Source organism: Alosa pseudoharengus, mitochondrion (assembly GCF_046254945.1).
Source record: "Alosa pseudoharengus mitochondrion, complete genome".
In the NCBI taxonomy this organism is placed as follows: domain Eukaryota; kingdom Metazoa; phylum Chordata; class Actinopteri; order Clupeiformes; family Clupeidae; genus Alosa; species Alosa pseudoharengus.
Genome location: NC_009576.1, coordinates 1 through 16,646, shown reverse-complemented (window position 1 = coordinate 16,646; position 16,646 = coordinate 1). Strand labels below are relative to the sequence as shown.

General features: G+C 46.5%; 13 protein-coding genes across 13 annotated transcripts, besides 25 other annotated features; 1 reads left to right on the top strand and 12 right to left on the bottom strand. All coding sequences in view use genetic code 2, as the record gives it.

Moving 5' to 3' along the window:
- Positions 1–992: a D loop (control region).
- Positions 993–1,062, top strand: a tRNA (tRNA-Pro).
- Positions 1,062–1,132, bottom strand: a tRNA (tRNA-Thr).
- Positions 1,133–2,273, bottom strand: CYTB (cytochrome b). Its single transcript has one exon. A coding segment is annotated over exon 1 (1,141 nt).
- Positions 2,274–2,277: 4 nt separating this feature from the next.
- Positions 2,278–2,346, top strand: a tRNA (tRNA-Glu).
- Positions 2,347–2,868, top strand: ND6 (NADH dehydrogenase subunit 6). Its single transcript has one exon. It carries the CDS (start codon positions 2,347–2,349, stop codon positions 2,866–2,868), a length of 522 nt encoding a protein of 173 aa, YP_001293656.1.
- Positions 2,865–4,700, bottom strand: ND5 (NADH dehydrogenase subunit 5). The gene has a single exon. The coding sequence runs from the start codon at positions 4,698–4,700 to the stop codon at positions 2,865–2,867; it is 1,836 nt and encodes a 611-aa protein (YP_001293655.1).
- Positions 4,701–4,772, bottom strand: a tRNA (tRNA-Leu).
- Positions 4,773–4,839, bottom strand: a tRNA (tRNA-Ser).
- Positions 4,840–4,908, bottom strand: a tRNA (tRNA-His).
- Positions 4,909–6,289, bottom strand: ND4 (NADH dehydrogenase subunit 4). The gene has a single exon. A coding segment is annotated over exon 1 (1,381 nt).
- Positions 6,283–6,579, bottom strand: ND4L (NADH dehydrogenase subunit 4L). The gene has a single exon. It carries the CDS (start codon positions 6,577–6,579, stop codon positions 6,283–6,285), a length of 297 nt encoding a protein of 98 aa, YP_001293653.1.
- Positions 6,580–6,649, bottom strand: a tRNA (tRNA-Arg).
- On the bottom strand, positions 6,650–6,998 carry ND3 (NADH dehydrogenase subunit 3). The gene has a single exon. A coding segment is annotated over exon 1 (349 nt).
- Positions 6,999–7,070, bottom strand: a tRNA (tRNA-Gly).
- On the bottom strand, positions 7,071–7,855 carry COX3 (cytochrome c oxidase subunit III). The gene has a single exon. A coding segment is annotated over exon 1 (785 nt).
- ATP6 (ATP synthase F0 subunit 6) lies at positions 7,856–8,538 on the bottom strand. The gene has a single exon. A coding segment is annotated over exon 1 (683 nt).
- On the bottom strand, positions 8,529–8,696 carry ATP8 (ATP synthase F0 subunit 8). Its single transcript has one exon. The coding sequence runs from the start codon at positions 8,694–8,696 to the stop codon at positions 8,529–8,531; it is 168 nt and encodes a 55-aa protein (YP_001293649.1).
- A 1-nt stretch (position 8,697) lies between these two features.
- Positions 8,698–8,771, bottom strand: a tRNA (tRNA-Lys).
- On the bottom strand, positions 8,772–9,462 carry COX2 (cytochrome c oxidase subunit II). The gene has a single exon. A coding segment is annotated over exon 1 (691 nt).
- Positions 9,463–9,474: 12 nt separating this feature from the next.
- Positions 9,475–9,543, bottom strand: a tRNA (tRNA-Asp).
- Positions 9,544–9,547: 4 nt separating this feature from the next.
- Positions 9,548–9,618, top strand: a tRNA (tRNA-Ser).
- COX1 (cytochrome c oxidase subunit I) lies at positions 9,619–11,169 on the bottom strand. The gene has a single exon. The coding sequence runs from the start codon at positions 11,167–11,169 to the stop codon at positions 9,619–9,621; it is 1,551 nt and encodes a 516-aa protein (YP_001293647.1).
- A 1-nt stretch (position 11,170) lies between these two features.
- Positions 11,171–11,241, top strand: a tRNA (tRNA-Tyr).
- Positions 11,242–11,243: 2 nt separating this feature from the next.
- Positions 11,244–11,309, top strand: a tRNA (tRNA-Cys).
- A 31-nt stretch (positions 11,310–11,340) lies between these two features.
- Positions 11,341–11,414, top strand: a tRNA (tRNA-Asn).
- Positions 11,415–11,483, top strand: a tRNA (tRNA-Ala).
- A 1-nt stretch (position 11,484) lies between these two features.
- Positions 11,485–11,556, bottom strand: a tRNA (tRNA-Trp).
- ND2 (NADH dehydrogenase subunit 2) lies at positions 11,557–12,601 on the bottom strand. Its single transcript has one exon. A coding segment is annotated over exon 1 (1,045 nt).
- Positions 12,602–12,670, bottom strand: a tRNA (tRNA-Met).
- Positions 12,670–12,740, top strand: a tRNA (tRNA-Gln).
- Positions 12,740–12,811, bottom strand: a tRNA (tRNA-Ile).
- An 8-nt stretch (positions 12,812–12,819) lies between these two features.
- ND1 (NADH dehydrogenase subunit 1) lies at positions 12,820–13,794 on the bottom strand. Its single transcript has one exon. The coding sequence runs from the start codon at positions 13,792–13,794 to the stop codon at positions 12,820–12,822; it is 975 nt and encodes a 324-aa protein (YP_001293645.1).
- Positions 13,795–13,870, bottom strand: a tRNA (tRNA-Leu).
- Positions 13,871–15,554, bottom strand: an rRNA (l-rRNA).
- Positions 15,555–15,626, bottom strand: a tRNA (tRNA-Val).
- Positions 15,627–16,578, bottom strand: an rRNA (s-rRNA).
- Positions 16,579–16,646, bottom strand: a tRNA (tRNA-Phe).

Genomic DNA, 16,646 nt, shown 5'->3' with positions numbered 1-16,646 from the left:
CACACAGTAACATCTTTTTGCAACACTATATATACCAACACGTAACAGAACTCGTTGAAGACGCCAGTCGAGTCTTTCATGGTTTCGGGGTTTGACATGAATATTAGACTTTTTCGGGCGTAGGGGGTAGGGGGGTTTGTCGCGCGAAAAAACCTCCTAGTTTTTCAAAGAAGGGGGGCAGTATAATAGGGTAGTGTGGGTTGAGAACTGATCTATTATGCACCTGATATCACTTATGTGGTTCTTCGATGAATGTTGATGGAGTATTGGACAGTTATTTCTCATTCAAGGAAATGTACACCCTTTAAACGTTAACATTAGGAAGGAGTCGCCAAATGCCAAGTGAAAGTGAAGGAAAAAAAGGAACCAGATGCATGTATAGTGAACGCCCGGCATGGTGGGTAACGAGTCGTTAGTATGCCACCATTAACTTATGCCTGGAAAGTTCAATTCTTAGGGGGATTATAAATTTATGGCCCTGAAATAGGAACCAAATGCCAGGAATAGTTCATTCTGTGAAACCCCCACAATTTTTGTCCGTGATCTTATCATTAAGAGTATGCACGATTTAGTCGTGTTGGTCGGTTCTCACTACATTAAATAAGTATATAGCTATTTTTGATGGGTAACGCAAGGAAAATGGTTTGATGGAGTAATAGGGATTAATCTATTTATCAGGTTTTCTTATTTATATTCTGAATCTTAATTTAATGCTTATGTATACCTTAGTTCAATTATTACTTGCTTTGTCCTTATTTATTGTTATTTGGTTATTATTGTGTTGTTCTTAGATTCAGTTATGTAATGTAAAGCAGTCATTTACTTGACATAATATGAATGGGGATTATACATAGTATGTACCTACACCATATATATATGTATAATTATACATAGTATGTACTATACCATCTGTGCATGGATATTGTACATACTATGAGTATACAACATTTGTATACCAAAGTACATATATTTGGCGGCGGGCGGCGTGTCGCCAGAGAATAGTTTAACTTAGAATACTAGCTTTGGGAGTTAGAGGTGGAAGTTAAAATCTTTCTTTTCTGGGCCTCAGGGAGGACTTTAACCTCCGGTCTCCGGATTACAAAACCGGCGCTTTGAACTAAGCTACTGGGGCAGTTTCATTCTAGGGCTTTGTTCTCTATTCATCCGGCTAGCGGGGCGAGAACTAAGAATACAGAGAAGTAGATGATTGAGGCTACTTGCCCGATAATGACGTATGGGTGTTCTACTGGTATTCCTCCGATTCATGTCAAGATGATGACGTCTGCTACTAAAGTTCAGAATAGGAATTGTGTAATAGGTCGGAATGTTAGACCTCGTTGCTTTGAGGTGTGTAGAATGGGAACAACCATTAGTACTAAAATGGAGAATAGAAGGGCTAGTACTCCGCCTAATTTGTTGGGGATTGAACGCAGGATGGCGTAGGCAAATAGGAAGTATCACTCTGGTTTAATGTGGGGTGGGGTAACCATGGGGTTGGCGGGTGTAAAATTATCTGGGTCTCCTAGTAAGTTGGGTGAAAAGAGGGCTAATGAGGTTAGTGCTAGTAGTATAACTGCGAAGCCTAGAAGGTCTTTGTAGGAGAAGTATGGGTGGAATGAAATTTTATCGGCGTCCGAGTTAAGGCCGGCAGGGTTATTTGATCCTGTTTCGTGTAGGAATAAAAGGTGGAGGATTGTGGCCCCTGCAATTACGAAAGGGAATAGGAAGTGGAATGCGAAGAATCGGGTTAGAGTGGCGTTATCTACGGAGAAGCCCCCTCAGATTCACTCTACTAGTGCGCCCCCCACATATGGGACGGCAGATAATAAGTTGGTAATTACAGTGGCTCCTCAGAAAGACATTTGTCCTCAGGGGAGAACGTAGCCTACAAAGGCAGTCATCATAACAAGAAGGAGAAGGACTACTCCAATGTTTCATGTCTCTTTGTAAAGGTATGAGCCGTAGTAAAGTCCTCGGCCAATGTGGGCGTAAATGCAGATAAAGAAGAATGATGCTCCGTTTGCGTGCATGCTTCGGATCAGTCAGCCGTAGTTTACGTCACGGCAAATGTGGGCGACAGAAGAGAATGCAGTTGCGATGTCAGAAGTGTAGTGTATAGCCAGGAATAATCCTGTTAAAATTTGTGCTGCTAAACACAGCCCTAAAAGTGAGCCGAAGTTTCATCAGACTGAAATGTTAGAAGGGGCTGGGAGGTCGACTAGTGCGTCGTTAGCGATTTTTAGGAGTGGGTGGGTTTTTCGTAGGCTTGCCATTAGGGTTTCTATAGTTGAATAACAACGGTGGTTTTTCGAGTCATTGGTCTCGGTTAGAATCCGGGTAGAAATTATGGTATACTTTGTGTGTCTTTGATTATTTGGGTTTGTTTTAGGGATGGTGGGTGTTGCATCCAATCCTGCCCCGTATTTCGCGGCATTAGGGTTAGTGATGTCTTCTGGAGCGGGTTGTGCTGTTTTAGCAATGTTTGGGTCTCCGTTTCTGGCCTTGGCTCTTTTCTTAATTTATTTAGGAGGGATGTTAGTAGTTTTTGGGTATTCGGCTGCCTTGGCAGCTGACCCGCACCCTGAAAGCTGGGGGGATGCGTCTGTCTTTGAGCATGCAATGTTCTACTTTGTGGTAGTCGTTGCAGGGCTACTTTATTTTGGCTCGTCATGATATGATTTTAGTGCGGGGGTGTTAAGTAGCTGTAAAGAATTGTTGATGGTTCGGGGAGATGTTGGTGGGGTTTCTATGCTTTATGCTTCAGGGGGTGTTATGATAGTGTTATGCGCTTGAGTTTTATTGCTAACCCTATTTGTAGTGTTAGAGTTGACTCGTGGTTTAAGTCGGGGGGCTTTACGGGCTGTTTAGGTAGAGGCTAAAAGGGTGGCCAGTCCTGTGGTGATTATGAAGATTATTAGATATGTCTTGATGATCCCTCGTTGGGCGTCGCTAGTGGCGGCGGATATTTTTGCCTGGGCTGAAGCTAGCCCTTTGGGGCCTGCGGCTTCAAATCAGGATTGGTCTACTAGTTGGTTGGCCATTGTTTGGCCTAAAACCAGGTTTAGTTTAGGGGCCAGGCGGTGTACTGTTGCGGGGAAGTAGCCAAGTATATTTGAGAAGTTGTGTAGTTTAATGATTGGGGTAGGTTTAAATTGTTTGGCAGTAAGGGCGGCTAGTTCTATGGCTGTTAGAAGTCCAATGATTGTGACGATAAGAGCAGCTAGTTTTAGTATAGGGGGTATGGTTATAATGGGTGTTTTTGTAGGGAGGGTGTTTGAAATAAGAATTAGTCCTGCTACAATGCTGCCTCAGGCCAGTCGTTTAATTGGGTTGATAACCGCAGGGTCATTTTCGTTGATTGGAGAGAGAGGTATGAATCGGGGGGTTCCCATGGTAACAAAGAATACAACTCGGAAGCTATAGACAGCCGTGAAAGAGGTTGCAATTAGAGTGAGGACAAGGGCTCAGGCGTTTAGGTAAGAGGTGTTTAGGGCTTCGATGATGGCATCTTTTGAGAAGAAGCCGGCCAGGAAGGGGGTTCCTGTTAGAGCTAGGCTTCCAATTGTCAGACAGGTAGATGTAAAAGGTGCTAGGTTGTGCAGGCCTCCTATTTTCCGGATGTCTTGTTCGTCGTTAAGGCTTTGATTTAATGATCCGGAGCAGAGGAAGAGTATTGCTTTGAAGAAGGCATGGGTGCAAATGTGGAAGAAGGCTAATTGGGGTTGATTAAGCCCAATTGTTACCATCATAAGTCCCAGCTGACTTGAAGTAGAGAAGGCTACGATTTTTTTAATGTCATTCTGGGTGAGAGCACATGTGGCAGTGAATAGTGTTGTTAGTGCACCTAGACATAAGCAAATGGTTAATGCTGTGGGGTTAGATTGGGTAAGAGGGTGCAGTCGAATAAGGAGGAAGATTCCTGCTACGACCATTGTGCTTGAGTGCAGTAGGGCGGAGACTGGCGTAGGACCTTCCATTGCGGAAGGCAGTCAAGGGTGAAGTCCGAATTGGGCCGACTTGCCTGTTGCGGCAACGATTAGGCCTAGAAGGGGGAGGGTTATGTCTATGTTGTGGGAGAGTGCAAAGATTTGTTGTATTTCTCATGAATTAAGATTCATGGCAAACCAGGCCATGCTTATAATTAGTCCGATGTCTCCTACTCGGTTATAAATTACGGCTTGCAAGGCTGCAGTGTTGGCATCGGCTCGGCCGTATCATCAGCCAATTAGTAGGAAGGACATAATTCCTACTCCTTCTCAACCAATAAATAGTTGGAATATGTTGTTGGCTGTAACTAAGATAATTATAGCAATTAAGAACATGAGGAGGTATTTAAAGAATCGGTTCATGTAGGGGTCCGCGTGTATGTATCAGGAGGCAAATTCAAGGATGGATCAGGTCACGTAAAGGGCGATGGGCGTAAAGATAATTGAATAGGCATCGAACTTTAGGCTAATGCTAATGTTGAAAGTGGATGTGTTTATTCAGTGTCAGGTGGTAACGATTGTCTCTACTCCCTGATCTAAAAAGATGAATAGGGGTAAAAGACTGACCACGAATGCGGCACTAACTGCGGTTTTTACGTGGGACACGGCTCAACCGGGGGGTTTTGGTGTAGGGTCAATCGTTGTAAGAATAGGGTAGGCTAGGAGGGCAAAGATTAGTGTAAGTGATGATGATAAAATCAGTGTAGTTTGCATAGCCTCTGCTTGGATTTGCACCAAGAGTTTTTGGTTCCTAAGACCAACGGATGACTGTTATCCTTCAAAGGCCGAGGGAGCCGCAGATTCTAACTGCGGGAGTAGAGATTAGCAGTCTCTATTGCTACAGGCCTCTCTCGGCGGATAAGGAGGTTTGAACTCCTGTCTTTGGAATCACAATCCAACATTTTCGTTAAACTATACCTGCAGTAGAATCATCCTCACACGAACTCTGGTTTGAGGACAAGTAAAACAACTGGAATTAAGTGAAGGGCAATTAAAAGGTGCTCTCGTGTGTGATATGGGGTTAATCCTGTAATGTGTGCTGGTACTGGGCCCCGTTGGGTTATTAGGAATATGTAGAGGGAGTAACCGGCTGTGATCAGGGTGCCGAGTCCTGTAAGGATTAGGGTTCAAGGAGATCAGTTAAATATGGTTGTAATGATTATGATCTCTCCCATAAGATTAGGGAGCGGGGGGAGTGCAAGATTGGCTAAGTTGGCAATAAACCATCATGTGGCCGTTAGGGGGAACAGTATTTGCATGCCTCGTGCCAAGACTATGGTTCGGCTGTGTGTTCGTTCATAGCTTGTGTTTGCCAGACAGAACAATGCTGATGATACTAGTCCGTGGGCGATTATTAAAATAATTGCCCCGGTCAGGCCTCAGGGGGTTTGAATAAGAATACCTCCGGCGACCAGCCCCATGTGGCTTACTGAGGAGTAAGCGATTAGTGATTTTAGGTCTGTTTGGCGTAAACAGATAGATCCTGTTATGATGATTCCCCAGAGGGCGAGCACGATGAAAGGATAGGCTATTTCTTTGGTGAGGGGGTCAAGGACTGTGGTTATTCGAATCATGCCGTAACCCCCAAGTTTTAGTAAAACTGCGGCCAGGACTATTGACCCGGCAATAGGGGCTTCTACGTGCGCCTTTGGTAGTCAGAGATGAACGCCATAGAGGGGTATTTTTACGAGGAATGCCACTAAGCAGCCTGCTCACCAGATTTTGTCCCCCCAAGAGATCAGAGTTAAAGGTTGACAAAAGTTTAGGGTAATCATTGATAAACTTCCTGTTGAATTTTGTAGGGTTAGTAGTGCAACTAATAGTGGGAGGGATCCCGCTAAAGTGTAAAATAAGAAGTAGGTGCCCGCATTTAGGCGTTCTGCTTGATTACCTCATCGGGTGATAATAATAAGAGTGGGGACAAGGGTTGCTTCAAATATAATATAAAACATAATAATTTCTGTGGCCCCGAATGCTATAATAAGGAAGGTTTGAAGGGAGGCCAGGAGGCTAAGGTATATACGTTGCCGGGAGGCAGGTTCAGACTGCGTGTGGTTTTGGCTTGCGAGGATTATTAGAGGGAGGAGTCAACATGTTAGGACTAGAAGGGGGGCAGAAAGGGGGTCAATTGCTATATAGCTGTTTGGCAGGGTTCACCCTGTTTCTGCTGTCCAGTTGAGTCAGGTTAGACTCAGTAGGGCAATAACTAGGCTGTAGGATACGGCAGATGTCCAAAGTCATTTTTTGGGTGTTAACCAGATCGTTGGGAAGAGCATTAGAGTTGGGATTAACACTTTTAACATTGCAGGAGGTTAAGGCTTTGTAGTCGGTCTGTTCCGTGGGTTCGAGCTGTTGCTACTAGTAGGGCAAGACCAGTGCTGGCTTCACAAGCAGAGAAGGCGAGGAGTAATATGGGCGCTGCAGAGAAGTTTGTTGCTTCTGTTTGTAGGGTTCATAAAGAGAGAGCAAGAAAGAGTGATAGCATCATGCCCTCTAAACATAGTAGAGCAGAGAGAAGGTGGGTTCGGTGAAATGCCAGGCCCATTAGGCCTAGGATAAATGCTATGCTAAAACTGAAGTGTACCGGGGTCATAAGGGAGTTATGGACTTTAACCATAATTGTCTGAGCCGAAATCAGAAGTCTTTAGTTGGACTAATTCCCTATTCGGCTCATTCAAGGCCCCCCTGCATTCACTCATAGACTAAACCTAATGTTAGGAGAACAAGGATGGCGGTGGCCCATGAGACGGTTGTTAGTGGGTCGAGCAGTTGATTTCCTCAGGGGAGGGGAAGTAGTAATGCGATCTCTAGGTCAAATAGTAAGAATAGAATAGCTACTAGGAAGAACCGCAGGGAGAAGGGCAGTCGGGCAGATCCTAGGGGGTCAAATCCACATTCGTAAGGTGAAAGTTTTTCTGCGTCGGGGTTTATTTGTGGTAGTCAGAACGAAACAATGATTAAAATGATTGATAGTACTGATGTGATTGCTAGGATAGTTATAATTAGACTCATTATCTTTCCTTGGACTTTAACCAAGATTAGATGGTTGGAAGCCACCTGTACTGTCTTTTATACTAGAAAGATTATGATCCTCATCAGTAGATAGAGACGTATAAGAATAGTCATACTACGTCAACAAAGTGTCAGTATCAGGCGGCGGCCTCGAATCCAAAGTGGTGGTTTGAAGTAAAGTGGTAGAGTACTTGACGTAGAAGACAAACAGCCAGGAATGTTGAGCCAATAATTACGTGTAGGCCGTGGAATCCTGTGGCCACAAAGAATGTTGATCCATATACTCCATCTGCGATCGTAAAGGGGGCTTCATAGTATTCTAGGGCTTGTAAGAAAGTAAAGTAGAAGCCCAGAAGGATTGTAAGGGTAAGAGATTGGATGGCTTGTTTTCGTTCTCCTTCTATAAGGCTGTGATGGGCTCATGTCACAGTTACACCGGAGGCCAGAAGGACGGCTGTATTCAATAGTGGTACTTCGAATGGGTCCAGGGGTGTGATTCCTGTTGGGGGTCAGCAACCTCCTAGTTCAGGGGTTGGTGCTAGGCTTGAGTGGTAGAAGGCTCAGAAAAATCCTGCAAAGAAGAATACTTCTGAGGTAATGAACAGGATCATCCCGTAACGTAGTCCTTTTTGAACTGGAGGGGTGTGGTGGCCTTGGAAGGTCCCTTCTCGGACAATGTCCCGTCATCATTGGTATATAGTTAGGAGGGTTAGTACTAGGCCTAGAGTTATAAGGAGGGTTGAATGGAAGTGGAATCAAATTGCAGTGCCGGATGTTAGCAGCAGGGCGCCAATTGCTCCGGTGAGCGGTCAGGGGCTTGGGTCTACCATGTGGTATGCGTGTGCTTGGTGGGCCATTAGACGTTTTCTTGTAGGTATAGGCTTAAGAGTAGGACGAAGACATATGCCTGAATCATTGCTACGGCAACTTCTAGAAGAGTGAGTAAGAATAGGATTGTGGCTGTTAAGATGGCCACGGTTGGCATAATTGGGAGAAGAACAAATGCTGCTGTAGCAATTAGTTGAATGAGTAGGTGGCCAGCTGTTAGGTTGGCAGTTAGTCGGACTCCAAGGGCTAAGGGTCGGATAAACAGGCTAATCGTTTCGATAATAATTAGTACAGGAATAAGTGGTACTGGGGTGCCCTCGGGGAGGAGATGTCCTAGGGCAGCTGTAGGTTGGTTTCGCATACCGATGATTACTGTGGCTAGTCACAGAGGGACGGCAAGGCCCATATTAAGAGAAAGTTGTGTAGTTGGTGTGAATGTGTAGGGGAGAAGTCCTAACATGTTGATAGTAATAAGGAAGAGCATTAAAGATGTAAGCAGAACTGCTCATTTGTGTCCTCCTGGGTTGATAGGAAGAAGAAGTTGTTGTGTGAATCGATTAATAAATCAGCCTTGGAGGGTTAATACTCGATTGTTCAATCATCGTGTTGTAGGGGTGGGGTATAAAGTTCATGGGAGTGCGATTGCTACCGCAATAAGGGGAATACCTAGGTAAGAGGGGCTCATGAATTGGTCAAAGAAGCTTAGTATCATGGTCAGTTTCAGGGCTCAGGTTTAGCTTTTTCAGCTCCTACAGTTGTAGGTTCATTGTTGAAATTATGGGCTAGGACTTTTGGGGGGATGACTGTTAGGAAAATTAGTCAAGAGAAGACAAGAATTGCAAATCAAGGAGCGGGGTTCAATTGAGGCATGTCACTAGAGGTGGTTGGGGGTCACCAATCTTCAGCTTAAAAGGCTGACGCTAGGCCCAGTTTAGCTTCCTAGTGAGGCGTCTTCAAGTATGAGTGAGGATCAGTTTTCAAAGTGTTCTAGAGGAACAGCTTCTACCACAATTGGCATAAAGCTGTGATTTGCACCACAAATTTCAGAGCATTGCCCGTAGAATACACCGGGACGGGAGGCGATAAAGGCGGTTTGATTCAGGCGTCCTGGTACTGCGTCTATTTTTACTCCTAGTGCTGGAACAGCTCAGGAGTGAAGTACGTCTTCCGCTGATACAAGAACTCGAATAGGAGATTCTATTGGAACAACCATTCGGTGGTCTGTTTCTAGTAGTCGGAATTGTCCTGGTACTAGGTCTTGTGTAGGAACCATATAGGAGTCGAAGCCAAGGTCTTCGTAGTCTGTGTACTCATAGCTTCAGTATCACTGGTGTCCCATGGCTTTAATAGTTAGATGGGGGTCGTTAATCTCGTCCATGAGGTAAAGAATTCGTAGGGAGGGAAGTGCAATTAAAATAAGGATTACTGCCGGCAGGACAGTTCACACAATTTCAATTTCTTGAGAATCTAGAATGTATTTGTCAGTAAGTTTGGTGGAAACCATTGACACAATAATGTAAAGAACCAGTGTGCTAATTAGGAGTACGATCATTAGGGCGTGGTCGTGGAAATGTAGGAGTTCTTCTATTACAGGGGAGGCCGCGTCTTGCAATCCTAGTTGTGAGGGATGTGCCATTTAGCTCTGGGCTAAGACACGCGGGAGTTTAACCCACAATTTTGCCTCGACAAGGCAAGGTAATCGTTTTACTAGTGTCTTATTTAAGAAAGTGGCAGAGTGGCCATGCAGTTGGCTTGAAACCATCTCACGGGGGTTCGATTCCTCCCTTTCTCGTTATTTTGCTTGTACTTGCACGAAAGCCGGCTCTTCAAAGGTGTGGTAAGGAGGTGGGCAGCCGTGTAGTCATTCTACGTTCGTCATGGTAAGCTCTACTGATGATACTTCTCGTTTGGCGGCAAATGCTTCTCAAAGAATAAATAAGAACATAATTACTGCTACTAAAGAGATTAATGACCCGATTGAAGACACCGTGTTTCAAAGGGTGTAGGCATCTGGGTAGTCCGAGTACCGTCGTGGCATTCCGGCTAGCCCCAGGAAGTGCTGTGGGAAGAAAGTTAGATTTACCCCTACGAACATAACCCCAAAGTGGATTTTTGTTCAGGTGCTGTGAAGGGTGTATCCTGAAAATAGCGGGAATCAGTGCATGAATGCGGCCATGATGGCAAACACAGCACCCATTGACAGAACATAGTGGAAGTGTGCTACTACGTAGTATGTGTCGTGTAGAACAATGTCTAGGGAGGAATTGGCTAGTACAATCCCTGTGAGCCCCCCGACCGTGAATAGGAAAATGAAGCCCAGAGCTCAAAGAAGGGGAGTATCCCATTTGATTGAGCCCCCGTGCAGTGTCGCAAGTCAGCTAAAGACTTTTACTCCGGTGGGGATAGCAATAATCATTGTTGCTGATGTAAAGTAGGCTCGTGTGTCTACATCCATTCCTACGGTGAACATGTGGTGGGCTCATACGATAAACCCTAGAAGTCCGATGGCCATCATGGCTCATACCATTCCCATGTATCCGAAAGGTTCTTTTTTGCCGGAATAATAGGCTACAATGTGGGAGATCATTCCAAATCCTGGTAGGATTAAAATGTAAACTTCCGGGTGGCCAAAGAATCAGAATAGGTGTTGATATAGAATTGGGTCCCCTCCCCCTGCCGGGTCAAAGAAGGTCGTATTTAGATTTCGGTCTGTTAGGAGCATTGTAATCCCAGCAGCTAACACAGGGAGTGAGAGAAGAAGGAGAACGGCCGTTACAAGCACGGATCACACAAATAGGGGTGTTTGATATTGTGAGATTGCAGGGGGTTTCATATTAATAATTGTGGTAATAAAATTAATGGCCCCAAGAATTGATGAGATACCTGCTAGATGAAGAGAGAAGATAGTTAGATCGACGGACGCTCCGGCGTGGGCAAGATTACCTGCCAAGGGTGGGTAGACTGTTCATCCGGTTCCTGCCCCGGCCTCAACCCCGGATGAGGCAAGAAGGAGGAGGAATGAGGGCGGAAGTAGTCAGAAGCTCATGTTGTTCATTCGTGGGAATGCCATGTCTGGTGCCCCGATCATAAGGGGGACTAGTCAGTTCCCAAAGCCACCAATTAGAATTGGCATTACTATGAAGAAGATTATTACGAAGGCGTGCGCCGTAACGATGACGTTATAGATCTGATCGTCTCCGAGAAGTGCCCCGGGTTGGCTCAGTTCTGCTCGGATTAAGAGACTTAAGGCAGTGCCTACTATCCCTGCTCAGGCACCAAATACTAGGTAAAGGGTACCAATATCTTTATGATTAGTTGAGAAAAATCAACGTGTAATTGCCACAGGTAGGATGGCCGAAGGTTTAGGCGGCGGATTGTAGCTCCGAGGACAGAGGTTTAACTCCTCTTCTTACCACAAGCTCTGTGGTGAAGTTCATGTCAGGTTGCAAACCTGAAGACGCAGGTTAACGCCTGCCGGGGCTTTCTCCGCCTCTCTCCCGGACGGCGGGGAAAGTAGATGGATGCTCGCTGGTTAGGGCGCTTAGCTGTTAACTAAGAGTTTGTAGGATCGAGGCCTTCCCATCTAGAAAGGCTTTAGCTTAATTAAAGTGTCTGGGTTGCATCCAGAAGATGTGGGATAAATCCCTGCAAGTCTTATCAGGGGCTAGGAGATTTTCACTCCTGCTTGGAGCTTTGAAGGCTCATGGTCTAAATGCTATCCTAAGCCCCTAGGCTAAAAGGGCCAGGGCGGTTGGGGTAAGGGGGAGGAGGCAGGTTGATAAAATGATAGCCGTGGATAGGGGGAGGGAAGGCTGTTTAGTTGCGGTTCGTCAGGGGGCAGTGGAGTTAATGGTGTAGGGGGAGAGGGTAAGGGTTATGGCGTAGCTTAGTCGAAGGTAGAAATAAAGACTTAATAGGGCTGTAAGGGCTATCACGGTGGCAGTGAGAGGAAATCCCTGGCTGGTGACTTCTTGGAGAATTAGTCATTTAGGCATGAATCCGGTTAGTGGGGGTAAGCCCCCTAAGGAGAGAAGAATAAGGCAGGCCAGTGCGGTCAGGGTGGGGGCTTTAGTTCAGGTTGAGGCGAGGGTGATAGTTTTGGTTGAGCCAACATTGTTTAGGGTGAGGAAGGCGGCTGTTGTTATGGCAATGTAGGTAATTAGGGCTATTAGTGTTATTTGGGGGGCCATTTGGGCCACTAGAATTATTCACCCTAGATGTGCGATTGAGGAGTATGCCAGGATTTTGCGTAGTTGGGTTTGATTAAGGCCCCCTCAGCCTCCTACTAATGTAGAAGAGATTGCTAGTGTTGTAAGTAAGTAAGGGTGGGCGTTATCCGCAACTTGAAGGATTAGTGCGAATGGGGCTAGTTTTTGTCAAGTAGATAACACTAGTCCTGTGGTCAGTGTGATTCCCTGGAGAACTTCAGGAAGTCAGAAGTGCATGGGGGCCAGCCCAATTTTTAGTGCCAAGGCCGTAACGGCGATGGAAGAGGCGATGGGGTGGGAAAGTTGGGTAATTTCTCACTGTCCCGTGATTCATGCGTTGGTAGTGCTAGCAAATAGAAGTATAGCTGCTGCTGTGGCTTGTGTGAGGAAGTACTTGGTTGTAGCTTCTACGGCTCGGGGGTGATGCTGGTAGGCCATTATGGGGACGATGGCGAGGGTGTTAATTTCCAGACCCATTCATGCTAACAGTCAGTGGGAGCTTGCAAAGGTTATTGTAGTTCCTAGGCCCAGGCTAGACAGTAGGATTGTGAGTACGTAAGGGTTCATTAGTAGGGGAAGGATTTTAACCAACATGTTCGGGGTATGGGCCCGAAAGCTTATTTAGCTGACCTTACTAGAAAGTGGTGTAGTGGAAGCACCCAGAGTTTTGATCTCTGGAGGATGGGTTCGAATCCCTTTTTTCTAAGGAGCCGGGGGGAGTCTAACCCCCGTGGTTCACTCTATCAAAGTGGCCCTTAGGCGTTCAGGCACAGCTCCGGGTCTATCTAGAATTGGGGAGGGAGACCTGCAGTTCCCACTGGAAGGGAAATATGTCAGAGGATCAGTGCTAGTGTAAGGGGGAGGAAGTTTTTTCACACTAGATGTATTAGTTGGTCATATCGGAATCGTGGGTAGGAGGCCCGAACCCACAGGAATAGCCCAGAAAGAAGGGCTGCTTTAAATATGATGCTAATGGTAGTAAATTCAGGAAATGAGGGGAAGTGTGAGGCCCCTATAAAGAGCACTGCTGATAGGGTATTTATGAAGAGAATGTTGGCGTATTCGGCCAGGAAGAAAAGGGCGAAAGGTCCCCCGGCGTACTCTACGTTGAACCCGGATACAAGTTCTGATTCTCCTTCAGTTAGATCAAATGGTGCCCGGTTGGTCTCTGCCAGTGTGGAGATATATCACATTGCTGCAAGAGGTCATGCTGGGGCTAGTAGTCAAATTCCTTCTTGTGTGGTGCTAAACATTGATAGGGTGAAACCTCCTGTAAATACGATAGTGCATAGAAGAATGAGTCCTAGGGCTACTTCGTAGGAAATGGTCTGGGCAACGGCTCGCAGAGCCCCAATTAGGGCATATTTTGAATTAGATGCTCACCCAGATCCTAGGATTGAGTACACGGCCAGGCTGGACAGGGCTAAAATAAAGAGTATACTGAGATTTAGGTCGGTGACTGGAAAGGGCAGGGGTAGGGGCGCTCATAGTGTAAGTGCCAGTGTGAGGGCTAAGGTAGGAGTAGCTAGGAATAAGAATGGGGAGGATGTGGAGGGTCGGACAGGTTCTTTAATAAAGAGCTTAACTCCGTCTGCGATTGGTTGAAGTAGTCCGTAAGGGCCTACCACATTTGGTCCTTTCCGCAGTTGCATATACCCCAAGACCTTTCGTTCGATTAAGGTCAGGAAAGCTACGGCTAGTAGAACAGGTACGATGTAGGCAAGGGGGTTAATGATGTGGGCTATGATAATGTGAAGCATAGCTAAGGAGAGGATTTGAACCTCTGGGAGGGAAGGCTTAGGCTTCCTGCATTTACCGGGCTCTGCCACCTTAGCGCGCCCTTCTCTTGGGCCGGGGGTTGCCCCCCTTTACCTGCTTCAGTTGTATTCAGCAGGTTGGGGGGAGGCGTGCCTAAAGCATGGGCCTCATCACTCCGGTCCTTTCGTACTAGGAAGGGTGGCTTCACAGATAGAAACTGACCTGGATTACTCCGGTCTGAACTCAGATCACGTAGGACTTTAATCGTTGAACAAACGAACCCTTAATAGCGGCTGCACCATTAGGATGTCCTGATCCAACATCGAGGTCGTAAACCCCCTCGTCGATATGGACTCTGGGAGGGGATTGCGCTGTTATCCCTAGGGTAACTTGGTTCGTTGGTCGGCATAAAGCCGGATCATTATTGGTCAAATGTTTTGTGACTTAGAGCTGTGGCTCTGGGTTTTAGGGTGTTCCCCTATCCACTCGGGAGCTTTGTTATCTCCCGTGGTCGCCCCAACCGAAGACGCTTGTGCCATAATCACGTTGTTTGAGGGTCCAGTTAGCGGCCGCTTTTCGTGGTTGGTTGGCGTCTAAAGCTCCATAGGGTCTTCTCGTCTTGTGTGTGTATACCCGCTTCTGCACGGGTAGATCAGTTTCATTGACCGGGAAAAAGAGACAGTTAAACCCTCGTTATGCCATTCATACAGGTCTCCATTTAAAAGACAATTGATTGCGCTACCTTTGCACGGTTAAAATACCGCGGCCGTTAAACTTTTGGTCACAGGGCAGGCGGGACCTCCTATAATTAGTGGTGGCAGGAGGCGATGTTTTTGGTAAACAGGCGGGGTTTAGGTTTGCCGAGTTCCTTTTTATCCTTTAAGTCTTTCCCTTGATTTAAGCACTCCTGTGTGGGGGTAACGATGTTCTATTACATGGTCTTCTCGGCCTAGGGTGGCGGTGGTGCATTGCCCTCTTTTGTTGGGTTCGTTAATTGTCGATGGGGTGTCCGATTCGACTTACACATGTGCTGGGAGAAGGTCTTTCTTCTTATTACTCGTTCTAGCATGGTCCCTCCTATGGGGGCATAGGATGGCCCAGTAATACTAGGGGCTTTGGAGATTTTAATGTTATAATAGGCTTGGGTTGGTCTGAGCTTTAACGCTTTCTGTTCAGATGGCTGCTTTTAGGCCCACTGAAACCTAGGGCCTTAGTTTAATATATTCCTTAGCCTCCTGTTTAAGGTTGTGTCCTTTGTTAAGGGAGCTGTACCTCCCTTGACTAACTCCCGCGGGTGTCCTTTGTGCCTTGTTTAAGTAAAACTGTTGTGGGCGAGGGCGCAGCGGGGCTGAACTTCTATTCATTTCTTGGGCAACCAGCTATAACCTGACTCGGTAGGTCTTTCACCTCTACTCGGGGGTCTTCCCACTCTTTTGCCACAGAGACGGGTTGGCCCTATAATAGGCTGCCCCGGAGTAGCTCGTCCGGTTTCGGGGGTTCAAACTAGAGGTCTCTTTGCTTGAGGTTACTGGCTAGATCATGATGCAAAAGGTACGAGATGTAGTCTCTGCTTTTATCTACTTTAGTGCGTTATTTCATTTCTCTTTCAGCTTTCCCTTGCGGTACTTTGTCTATAGCGTCTTTATTTCCTTTTCTGTCGCCCGTACTGGGGTGGTCGAATGGTTTAGTCTGTGCTTTTAGCTTTTTGTAGGACTATCTATATCATTAATTTGGTTTTTATAGTTTGAGCTAGCTGTTTAGTTCAGGGTGATCCAACTTGCATGGATGTCTTCTCGGTGTAAGGGAGTCGCTTAACTGTCTCAGCCACACCCTGATTATTCCAAGTGCACCTTCCGGTACACTTACCATGTTACGACTTGCCTCCCCTTGTGACGGATGTTGTGTTATTTACCTTGGTGTAGGCGGTTGTTGGGGAGAGTGACGGGCGGTGTGTGCGCGCTTCAGAGCCGGCTTCAAGGGGGCACTCTATTCCCCCTTTACTGCTAAATCCACCTTCGGATTGTCGTTTCAGACAACCTTCCGTGAATAATCTGGATCAGATAATGTAGCCCATTTCTTCCTACTTCGTACGCTACACCTCGACCTGACGTTTTGAGTATTACTCATTCTGCTTACTGTAGTACCTTCACAGGGTAAGCTGGCGACGGTGGTATATAGGCGGGAAAAGCAAGGAGTAGTGAGGTTGAACGGGGGTTATCGGTTCTAGAACAGGCTCCTCTAGGGGGGTCTGAAGCACCGCCAAGTCCTTTGGGTTTTAAGCTGGCGCTCGTAGTCCCCTGGCGGATATTTGTTGTACTGGAATATCTAAGTTTACGGCGGGGCATAGTGGGGTATCTAATCCCAGTTTGTGTCCCAGCTGTCGTGGGTTCTGGTGGGAAGGGGTAAAGCTACTTTCGTGTCTATAATTCGAGCCCCTAGGTGCGTATGACGGCCTAAGGGGTCTTCGGCTTTAGTATTTTATTCTCCATAACCACTCTTTACGCCGAGTGAATCAACTAGGGCCTCTCGTATAACCGCGGTGGCTGGCACGAGTTTTACCGGCCCTCTTAACCCTGACTAAGTCAAGTTTTCACTTATGGCTTAATGTCTATCACTGCTGAATTCCCTTGGGGGTGTGGCTAAGCAAGGCGTCTTGGGCTAAAAAGTGTGCCTGATACCGGCTCCTCGTCCCCGGACGGGGGATTGAGGGCATCCTCACAGGGGTGCGGAGGCTTGCATGTGTAAATTGGGTTAAAGCTGATAATAAAGTCAGGACCAAACCTTTGTGCCCGTGGGGCTTTCTACGGCCCATCTTAACATCTTCAGTGTTATGCTTTGCTTAAGCTACACTAGC